At 32.5% G+C, this 12,108-nt stretch overlaps 1 protein-coding gene across 2 annotated transcripts in view; it reads right to left on the reverse strand.

Moving 5' to 3' along the window:
* LOC145678351 (protein CEPU-1-like) overlaps nucleotides 1–12,108 on the reverse strand; it is a 1,025,842-nt gene that overhangs the window by 489,343 nt on the left and 524,391 nt on the right. For both annotated transcript variants that reach the window (XM_081748400.1, XM_081748399.1), the window contains exon 2: nucleotides 4,094–4,200. In XM_081748400.1, the coding sequence (XP_081604526.1) occupies nucleotides 4,094–4,200 (107 nt within the window). The remainder of the gene's footprint in view (nucleotides 1–4,093; nucleotides 4,201–12,108) is intronic.

Here is a 12,108-nt window from a genome sequence, read left to right on the forward strand (position 1 = left end):
AATTTTCTATAATTCCTTTCTTCACATTGAAAGTTATATTGCCGGTTTTTTGTAATCACATCATACGGAAGCAGTTGAACACAGTGGCGTATTTACGATTTTGTTTCGGGGAGACTTTGCTAACTTTGTTCCTGGAAATGTAAAAATTCTACAAGATTATTTTAAAATAGTAATTTATTTTAAAATAGTAAATGAAATTTGGGGGACTTAAACCCGTAATTCCCCCTTAAATACGCCACTAATTGAACAGTTTGGAATGAATTTTTGGAACACAGCTAATACTTACATTGAGTAGAGTTTTTATTATATTACTTTAATTAAAGGGCATCATAAAGGGTAGTGGGGTTTCAAAATTTATGTAAAAAATTCACTATCTCACAAATCATTCATGATAGGAATTTGAAACATTGAATGTATCTTAATAAAGGAACATTTATTAATGGTTTTTGGACTTTTCTGTTTTAACAAACGAAGAGGACACTTTCTATAATTCCTTTGTTTTCATTAAGTCAACATTAGTTTTTGTTTGTAAACATGTTACCGGTAAATGGTTTAACAATTTGAAATGAGTTTTTGAGCGTAGCTGGTACCTACCTGAAACTGACAATTAGATTTAATCATGCCACTTTGATTAAAGAGTATATTATAAGTATTATAAGGGGGTAGAGGTTCAAAATATCTGTGAGAAATAGAGTTTTTTAATCCTTACAGTTTCATTAAAATACGGAAGGTTTTTCAAGTATTTTCCATAAATCTCTTCTCCCCGTGCAAAGAACGGGCATTTCAGGTAGCCCACTACTATATGCAATACTGAAACTCATCTTGTCTGTGATCAAGTCATGACAAAATGGGTGAATAGGCTGATATTATTTTTTGGAGATAGTTATCACCTACCTGGTATAATTCTATCATTTTATTACTTTAGGTCTATTTTGATTACAATGCGTATCCTATGGGGAGATTAGAGGGATAAAATTTTCTCGAGAAATTGAGTATCTCTAGATCCTATAAACTTAGAAGGATGAAACTTGGAATATAAACTTAACTCTAAAAATAAATGGACACATGCCCCAGCCATTTTTTTTTTTTTTTTTTTTAAGGAGGAGGAAGCACTTACTATAATTCTTTACTTCACATTGAAGCAATGTTCTTTGTTGTTTGTTTGGTGTTTGATATTGATACATATTATTTGGTATTATCAGCATCTGTGGCTTTAAGCACGTCACGTATCGGAGATGACATCCCTCGGCAAGTACACTACCCAGAGCAAAGAATGAGGAAGGAAAGAATCAACCTGGAATCTAGAGTTAATTCCCATCTCGGAATTTGCTTAGTGTGAATGAGAGAAACCCAGGAAAAGCTCACTCAGTATGACTGAACTCAAAAGACTATTACCCCTTTTCGACTAAGTAACCACCTCGGAAATCGAAGTCGGGACCACTTGCATCAAAAGTAACAGCATTTGCGACTACATTACATAGGGCGAAGCATGTTGTTTGTGATTGGATCATGGGGAAACGGTGAACAGTTTCAAATAAAGTTTGGAACATAGTAACTATCTTGACCTAGGTTTTCATCATGTTATTTTGATTAAAGGGCGTGTCCAAAAGGTATTGAGGGAGCTCAATATTCTTACCAGAAGTACATTATCTCATGAGCCCGTCAAGTTAGGAAGATGAAACCCCATATATATAGTCCTCATTAAAAGTAACAGTAAATATGTCTCACCGTTTTTGAAAGTTTCCGTTCCAAGTGGCGGCATTTTCTATAATTTCCTTCTTTACATAGAAATCGACGTTGTTTGTTGTTTGTAACTGTATCATAATGAATATAGGGCAGATATAGAATGTATTTTTTAGGATGTTGAATGTATTTTTTAGGATGGCGCTATCTCTTACCATCTTTTATGCCTGTCGAAAGACAAACCAATGGACATATACGTTCTATAAGACTTTCTGTACAGCACAGATTGAAAGTCTAATGAAGTTTCTTTTATCAATATTGTTTTATCACTATTCCCCTAGTACGAGATCTCTAAGAAAACACCCTCATCCACCAGAAATCCCAATTGACAACAGTTGGAATCTTGAAGCAGGGACTTTATGACCCAGATGCGAGAACTCTATCACTGAATCGTGACGACCCTTGAAAATAAAATGGAGTTTGCAGTTATTATATTAATATGTCCACATCTCGTAATCATTTATGATTATAGCCATGAAAAATGCTATTTCGAGTTTTCATTTAAAATATTTAAATACGTGTTTCAATGTATTTTTATGTTTGATCTAGAATGGAAGAAACAATTGCTGGAGATGGTTCACTAAGATTTCGAATTTCATGTGAGACATCGAGTTCAGACGAATCTTATATGAAAGGTGTCAAAGGAAGAACTTAAAACATTACTTTGAGTAACAAATAGGGGCTTTTGCAGTGTAATAACAGTAGTCACTAATATTTGGAACAATTGTTTTATTGTTCCAAATTTTCTTCTGACAAAAAAATGTCAAAATCAACTCTGATTCGTGTATATGATAAAAGCGATATTCCTAGGTTATATTTTAAATTGTCTACTGAAAACAAGTGACTGTAAAATTAAACTTAATTTATACTCAGTCTAATCTCATATTCAAAATATACTATAACAGGACGCAATAACAAAAAGCAACAGAATAAAAAAATTCTGCAACTATTATTCTCCTGTACTTCTTTCCTTAATCTTAATATTTAACCCTTTCGTTGCGGAATTAAATATTTGGGTAGTTACTGGAAAAGGGGCAATTAAGCACCCAAAAAATACAATTTTCAAATTTCCATGAAATATCGTTTAAAGACACCAAAATGTCAACAAAATCAAGTATTATATTTATGTCCAGCAAATGGGCGTGGCGTACGTCGTTCAACATTTCGCACAAATAAACATAGAGATCATCATACATTGTATTCTGACCACTGCTACTTGCTACGTTTTAAACTCTTTCAGATTCCAAATCTGCAAGTCTGTCAACTTCAACCTCATCCCCTGACACACCTGAATCAGAATCTAGCAAAGGTGCAACCATCTGAGTCTTGCTCATTGTCTTACTGTTGTTCGGCATTGTTTCCTGCTGTACTTTGCTAGCTTCAAACTCACAAACACACCACAATAGAGTGACGCAAAGCCTTTGTATTCATTCGTGCTTAACTGTAGTTCCAAGAAATCGCCGCAAGTTGGCAGCACAATGCAACGCATTATATCTACCACAAGTTCTGTATAACATGAGCGACTGAAATCGACTATTGCAGCGAAGTATAAACAAAAATAGGTGCTGTGGACTAAAGTCAACTTCTGCAGCGAAAGGAAAAAATTCTCAGATCGACTAAAGTCGACTTACGCAACGAAAGAGTTAATACATAAAAAAAAAAATAAGTTTTCACGAAGCCATTCCCCGTTTAAGCTACAATACACAGTGTGCTAGTTAGAGGGTATTGCCAGCTCAAAATTAACGAAACAATGGACTTTCCCTTTTACAGTGTTTTCTTAATTTTAGAGGGGAAATTTTCTAAATAAATTTAAACGTAATTATAATTATAGCTCTCAGGCATATTCTTCTATATTTAAGTACTTTCGCTAATATTAAGAATTTTTATGTAGCATACATTTGTAAACATAGTAAGAGTTTAAATTAGGTATTACATAATATGCCATGTATTAAGTCCGTGTTACAGTATGACGAAATTAGCAATGTATTATGTGGGTTCTTGGGTCTTAAGAAAGTACGAATAAATCTATATTATAAAGTATCTATAATATTCATTATATAATGCTGAAGAGGTTTCTGCTTATGTTTTACTCATTTCGATTATTTTAAAGTACATCGTAATATTTTATGCACTTGACGAAGAAAATAGAATTTAAAAGTTTTACATTCGGATGTTATAAATATTACGAAATTATCCTGATTATTATGAAAATCAGTGTCGTAATTGAAATTATACTGGATAATTATAATTTTTGATGGATATAGGTTGGATACTGAATAGAAAATGTAGCATTACACCAAATGGACACGATGCACTTACAAGTAATTAATTATTAAGAAGCAGTATTTACCTTAAAACTGCCAAGATTTCTGACAGAGCACGCGAGTTTAACATTTCTTCCTGCGGGAACTGTGATATTTTCAATGGGCTCCGTGAATTCTGGGTCTTCCGATGGAGCTGAAAGAAATTGGAAATAGAACACATCAGTTAATAATATTTAATCTGTTACAATACATATTAAAATAGTGTTAAGTCTTATTACATGAAACGCAAAGAAGGTATAACAAATGTGTGCAAATTAGTATACTATGTTATGTGCAGCGTTAATGGTGTTTGAGGACGACGCTTCAGTTACCTTTAAACATTGCTAGCTGCGGTGTTGCCTCGTACACATTTACGTTACTTTACATAAGAAAGAAGTGACACTTCGTTTTTATTATATGGCAACGTCGCGTGACAGCTTTCTTCTCATTCGCCTAGCCCACATATCATTGATTGTGTATCACGCTTTAATATATAACAACGTTAGCAAAACTACTAATGCAACTGAAGGCACTTGTATCAAGAAAAACAAATAATTGAGTTACTATCAGTTCAAAATTACGAATGATAATAACAAAATCGAATAATACTATATCTTTATTAAAAATTTTATTAGCCATTTATTACAGACAAAGAATTACAACTAATTGAAATTCGTTAAAGTTTTATTATTTCTTATTTGAATTTGACACAGTCAGTATTCGCTTAGTAAATTATTTTAAAATTCATGAACATACTTTGATTTCTTTCATGTATTTTGAACTGTCAGACAGTGTGACGTTTCAGCAGTTCCAGTGTATTCTTGCTGGGATAATCAATAATAAATTTTCATTTGTGTAAAATTATGACACAAACTGATTAATCGAAACAAAATTGATTTTGAATGTACTACATACAGAGTTAAAAGTACAATATATATATATTTAATATAGCGGAACGCAAATTTTCCAATAGCATTCAAGCTCAAGTGCAAACTAGTTCTGATTTCGACGGATTACAGCATAAATTTACAGAAATTAACACAATTTGTGTGCGTTGAGTTTCAATGTGATCTATGTGGCAAAAGCGTCACAAAGAGTATTCATATAGTCAACGTTATACATAAATACTCTCATGGTTGTGTCTCGCAATATTCTTTGGCCATGTCCTAAAGAGTAAAATAAAATAACCTTACCTATAATTATAGGCTTTTCATCTAATATTTTAAAGAAATATATACTTGAACAATATTGTTCAAAAGTTAAAGTCGTATTATACTCTAGCTTTAATAGAGATCAGTATTACAGAACACTATGAACTGCTCTACACACGAAATTAATTTGCAGTTGATTGTAATGTAACTTAAGAAATTTCACTACAAGCTAAACTTATTTACAAATTTAATCAATGTCTGAAACAGTGTTTGTTCTTAAGTGTAAAACACGTGAGAATAGACAGTGATAAGAGTGTTAAACCTTATTTACGAATTTCTGTCGATATAAGCCATAAATCCCTTATTGTTTTCTATCAAGAGATCGTGAATTGGCTACATCCTACCTATCCTGTCAGTGAAGCATTGTGATCACTAGTTGAACACAAGTGTATCAAATGTATCCATACTTATAACATGAAATATATTTATTTATATGGAAATTCCCTTACTAAATGATTAACATTATTAGCTTCAATTAGAAATAGTTGGTTCGATTGGTGCAGGTATCTTACTAAACCGTATGTTTGCGTCTTGTAACCAGAATGGAAGAAAGTAGGAATGCTTTCAAAAGTTTGACTTGAAACGTAATCGGAAAAAAGATCATTAGGAAGACCTAGGCGCAGATGGAATAACAATATTAAGACTAATCTCGCAGAAATTGAAATACAAAGTTCCAGTTGGTTGAGGTCAGAAGTCAATGGAAAGCTTTAGTGCATACAACATTGAACCTTGGGATTCTATAGACAATAGAGTTATAATTTAAAAAGTTAGTTAGCCTATATTGTCCCATATATCATGGTACTGAAAATGAATGTTAAACAACAAACGAATAAACTAGAGTTTAAGATAAATGTATTAAATTATTTTCATTTGTCTATGGTTCTAATTTGTTTTGATCTCGGTTTAATATTTCTTTTTTAAAAAACGACTAAACACAAATTGTGTTAATGTACTTTTTTTTTACAGTAAATAATTTGCTTACTCCTTAAGGATTACTGTATCATATGAGTATGCTTGGCACTCTGTGCGGGGCCGAGTGACTCAGTGATAGAACATTCACCTCTGGTACGTGGGGTTCCTGATTCGATTCCCGCTCACGCCAAGTGAACTTTGTGGTGGGCAAACACTGTGTTCGTGAGTTTTCTCGGGGTTCTCCCGTTTTCCCTCACTTTCTTCATTCCATCATTTCATTTATTTCTCTTCAATACGTCTCCTTTAGTCTAACCGGCATAACCGTGGGACATAAAACCGAAACATTTCATTTCGTTTCATTTTCTGGCAATCTGTGTACAGAACAAACATAATCAACTTTAAATACTTCTATCTTGTTAACAATTTTATCTTATTTTATTCCGGAGTTTGCAGTTCTTTCGATGTTATTATTAACGTTTAACATAAACCACCCTTCAAAGAGATGAATCAATCATGAACCACCTATGAAATGATTTCAGAAGCACTTTCTACAATTTGATCTGGTTTAAGTATGTACTGCTACTTGAAATATTTTTGGTGGATTTTGTTATGCTGGAAGACGTTTTCTTAAAAAATCATTGCAAATACTGTAGAAGTAGTATCATTTGCTTTGAGGACGTAATTAAATGATCCAGTGAGGTATAAACCTAAAACCTCTTCCTCTCTTACCCTCTTCATTTACTAAACCAATCTTTCGCTCTCTGTCTTTCTCCCTCGCATCTACCTCTATTTCTTGTCTTCTCCTTCCATGCTTTCAATCTTAGCCTAGGTCTCTTCCTTTTCTCTTGCTACAGCAAAAAGTTGTCCTCTTTCTCCTTGCTACTTGAAAAAGACAAGAAAAATTAAAACGAAGAAGAGGTGGAGAGACAAAATTGTGCACCATCTTTTCATTTCTACCCCTTCCCTACTCGTGGCAACAACTTCTTGCTATAAAAAAAGAGGACTAATGCATTTAAATCTTGGAACAAATCCCTTACCCCATCTCTCTTCTGTTTTCTGTCTTACCTTACATTCGTTTCTCTCTCATTTTCGCTTTTTCCTTACTTCACTTTGACCCTTCCTACTTCTACCCATCCCGTATATTTTTTTCTTAAGTGAACTTTTCTCATCTCCGTTTCACAAGTTTCCTAACTTTCTAGATGTCTCTAGCTGTAATAACCAATCAACACTTTATACTTTATCTCCTTAAGAAAAGATTAATAACACGAACTTTTGTATAACTCAAGTCCACTTTTAGAAAGGGTCAGTGATTTCTGTATCTATTTAATCTAAACTTGATTATTAAAGGTATATGAGTTAAAATTTAAAAGATATTGTAATATTATAAACTAATGTTACAGATTTAGAAGCAAAAATACAATGTAAGCTTCGTAGCATTTCTTTAAATCGAAGTTGGATAACACTTATATTCACAACACATTGCAGTATATGCATACTGAGTCTTAAAAGACATTTTCTCAGTTGTTGTTGGTGACGTAGCGTTTACATTGTAATATACAAAGTGTAACTTAATTTTAATGCACTTTTATCTTTACCTGTTTTGAACGTATATCCCTAAAAAGCTGCAATGAATATTTGGAAACGTAGTTTTTAAAGATTTATGAATATTTTTATTAACGGAAAGATAGTTAATATTATTGAAGGTAGAAGTTAATTGTGTCCTACCACTCAATTTTGAAAAGTATGTCTCACTTAAAAAAAAAAAAAAAAAAAACTTTAGGATTCATAAGAGGAAATTCTTCCACAATAATTTAGTTAATAACTGGATTTGTAAAAAAAAAAAAAAAAAAAAGAAAAAAGAAAAAGAAATCAAAAACAGGCGGATCCATTTGTGACATCAAGAAAGGAATATGTATTCAAAATCGAGAGAACACTGCACAAGATGCATGAAAAATATAGCGATTTAGCAATATTTTTGTATAAAAACATTATACGTTCAAATGGCCGTAACTGCTATAATTTTGAAGGAATTCAAAATCTAAACTACGTTACAAATTATAGGGCACTCTGCACAGAAACTATACCTGTAAAATACAATAATGAATAAATTATTTATATATTATTGCTCTAGTTTCCCTACCTGTGAACAAATAATGATAGAGAATACAATGAAAAGTTTCTAAGGATGTATCCTCTCCCTTATTATAAAACAATTCAATTAGTACTGGCAGATCCTTTGTAACAAACTGAGGAAATTTCATATACTGCGGCTCTCTCTTAACATGTTTATTTTGGAGAAAAGATATGTTCTTTTCAATACTAGTTCAGGTGAATTAGCATTTTCCGATCTACGAATGAAAAAAAAATCAATCGGAAATACAACTTGGAGGAAATACTCTGAAAGTTGTTCCTATGACATACTAAATGTACCCGGATATGTTAGCGAAGGATTTTTTTTTTTTTTTTTGGTAATGACATGAAGATGCCGGTCATTGTCAAATGAGCTATTAAATAACCATGTCTTCGTTACAATTCAACGTAGAGAAGTAATTTTGATGTCTTTTGGAGAATAACAACAGTGTCTTAAGTAACGATACAATTCTTTTTTTATAATCCACATATATTCATAAATATTTAGCTTTAAATTCTAAAATTTAAAAATTATGTTTCCTTTTCAATTTTGAACCTTAAATTTCTCATAAACGACGAGATATACAAAAATTAGACTTGAAACAGGGGTGCCCACAAGGGGGGGCTATGACGCAAACTGCGTCATTGAAATATTTGGGGGGGTTAAAATCTATAAAAATATGTTTGATGAGGGGGGATAAAATTAATCGAAAAGAAGATTTTTTCATGGAAGAACACCTACGGAAAGACAATTGGGAGGGTGCGTCATAGACATAAGGGGGGGTGGGCACCACTGCTTGAAATATACCTAAAGGAGCATTATGTAAGATTTAGTGTCATGGCTTTATATTTACTTTATCTAATAAACTAAGCAAAGAACTTGCCAATGAAACAGACCAGTTCAGGACGAATCACTGATAAAAGATCGACACCTCCGTCACGATTGAATATAATCAATAGTTGTGATGTCATTTTAAACAACATAAATGACATTATTTTATGTAGAGAAACAATTATTTTATGTGTAGCATATGTAGGTATTTTATTAGGTCCAGAAAGTATTAATTTTCGTGAACTATAAAAGTTCTTGGATAAATAAATTGCAGCTTACATTTTTTCACAATAAGTTTGATGTTTTGTTCATCTTCAAATACGTTTAGTTTTCCGTGTTTAAATCGACAATATCACCATCAGAGTCTAGAGAATACTTCTATTCCTCTCTTTCAGAGTTAAAACAAGAAGTATCACCATATTATTCACACATCACTAAGCACCTAATACTTGATTGTCTATATCCAAAAGAGCGTAGGAATATAGTCTTTAATTACAAGTGATCAGTTGTTGAAGGTGATTTGAAGGTGGAAATTTGTACCTTTTAATAAGTAGTAGAATATTTCAATCAATCTTTCAACACCAATTTTGGCTCATATGCTTGAGCTTGGTGACACAAGTAAATTATGCTGATATACAACTTCAAATGTAGGTGGAAGTGCAATCAACAGCATTTCGGTATGTACTAGGACACGAACGACTGCTTTTGGAAAAGCATACTAGCTATATTCTTTCAGGAATGTACTCATTATATATTCAATAGATGTCGTATATGACATCAGAGATATGATATTATATGATGTCCCGTAAACAGGTAGCAGAAACTATTCTGCTTTTTAAATGGTGTCATGTGAAAGTCTTGTCATGTCATGGTCGTTGAGTATGGATACCACTGTCTGCAAGTCCGCACGCTGAGACAACATAATGCAGGTATTTTTTTAGTCTGTTAAAACAAGATACAATTGTACTCTGTTTGTTACGATGATTACTGTTTAGAGATTGTGCTTTTGAGCTACCAAAATTAAAGCATTTCTACAGAAAATGTTGATGATTCTTGGACCCATCTTTGAAATGTAGAATTGAAATAAGATGTAACTGTAATTTTAGTTTTCGTTGTTTTGTAACATTTTTCTCCTGGAAGAAATTATGCACTCATCAGATTTTTAAGAAACCTTACATGTTCTATGTTGCATCTCTACAGCTTGATTATACAGAGTGTCCAATACACAATGCAACCGGAGTTTGGGATAGTAGAACTTTTGAACCTGAAGGGACACACAAATAATGGTTATATTAAAATGAAGCTTTGTTCATGCATATATTTTTAAACTAGGAAGCAACGATTAAAGTACACTAGGAACTACACAGTTTTCCCAGATGTAACCAAAGGCATAAATCAATTTGTTTTTGCAAAACATGTAAATTTAAACATAACTCATACGTATGGATGTTCTGTCATTAATTTTTAGTTTGTTTAGTTGGAGTAGCTTGGAAACAATAGATCACAAAAAAGAATTTTTCGTTTCCGTCGATAACTATTCAGATGAGGCCTCTTTAAGGGGAAAGTAGGGAAATCGTAGTTTTCATAAATTAACAATCTGAATTGGCAACCCTGTTGATGTTACAATGCATCAAAAGGTATATTAAGGATCTGTCTACATTATGCAATTTCTGAAAACAATGAAAAAGAAACTTTGAAATTACCATGATAAAACTTTTACATGCACCCGGCAACACTGCCATTCATTTCTATGGGGCTAAGTAAAGGAAGAGCTATACAAAAACAATTCTGAAACTATTCAAAACCTAGAAACGAACATTCACATGCCATTGAGAACATTAACACTTCTAATCTTTGTAAAGTTGCTGACAATCTGTGAAATCAGTTTTAAATCAAAACAGGGGATACTTCCAGCATCTGTTGCAGAGTTGGTAACTCATTTCTGATAGTAGCAGTTTTGCCAGGTGCAAGTAAGTAAAAGTTTTATCACGATAATTTCAAAGTTTCTTTTTCATTGTTTCCAGGAATTGCATAATGTAGACAGATTCTCAAACAACCTTTTGATGCACTGAAACATCAGCAAGGTTGCCAATTCAGAGTGTTAATTTATGAAAGCTATGCATTCCCTAATTCCCCCTTACAGAGGCCTCATCTGATTAGTTATCGGTGGCAATGAAAAATTCTTTTTTCTGATCTATATTTTCCATGCTACTCCAATTAAACAAACTGAAAATAAACGACAGAACATCCATAATCAACATCCCGTATGAGTTATGATTCAATTTACAGGTTACCCGGGTTCGATTCCTGGCGTGAGCTCATGTGATTCGGATTCCACGTTAATCAGTAGGTCTCATATAGCCTCGCTGCTGAAAGGGACGCTAAAGTAAAATCAACTCAACTCAACTCAACTCAATTTACAGGTTTTGCAAAAAATTGATTTATACTTTCGGTTACATCTGGCAACACTGTGTGGTTCCTAGTGTACTTCAACGGTTGCTTCCTAGTTTAAAAAATATATGCATGAAGAAAGCTTCATTTTAGTATAACCATTATTTGTGTATCACTTCAGGTTCAGAAGTTCTACTATTCCAAACTCCGGGTTGCATTGTATATTACACACCCTGCATATTAATTATTCGAATGTTACTCATTCTAGCTTTGGAGTTATGTTCAACTAAATTAAAATCCAAACTTGACAAAACAACCACATATAATTTCAATTTTTTTACAGTTTCTGTAATATTTCATTATCTTCTTCAGACGCATTATTAAGGTACAATCTAAGCATACATCTTACATATTTCTAACAAAAATGAGGGGAAGTCGCTTGTAACAACCAATAAGATCCTTTCATTTATACAGTTATATATTTTTAATTAGGTACAAATTCTAATTTTTAATATTGGACATTTTACTCTTCAAAATATTAAACTTTTGAAAAAGATTACTGTTATTGTTTACTTATTGATATTGG

This window comes from Thermobia domestica, chromosome 2, assembly GCF_964235325.1.
Source record: "Thermobia domestica chromosome 2, izTheDome1.hap1.1, whole genome shotgun sequence".
NCBI classification, from domain to species: domain Eukaryota; kingdom Metazoa; phylum Arthropoda; class Insecta; order Zygentoma; family Lepismatidae; genus Thermobia; species Thermobia domestica.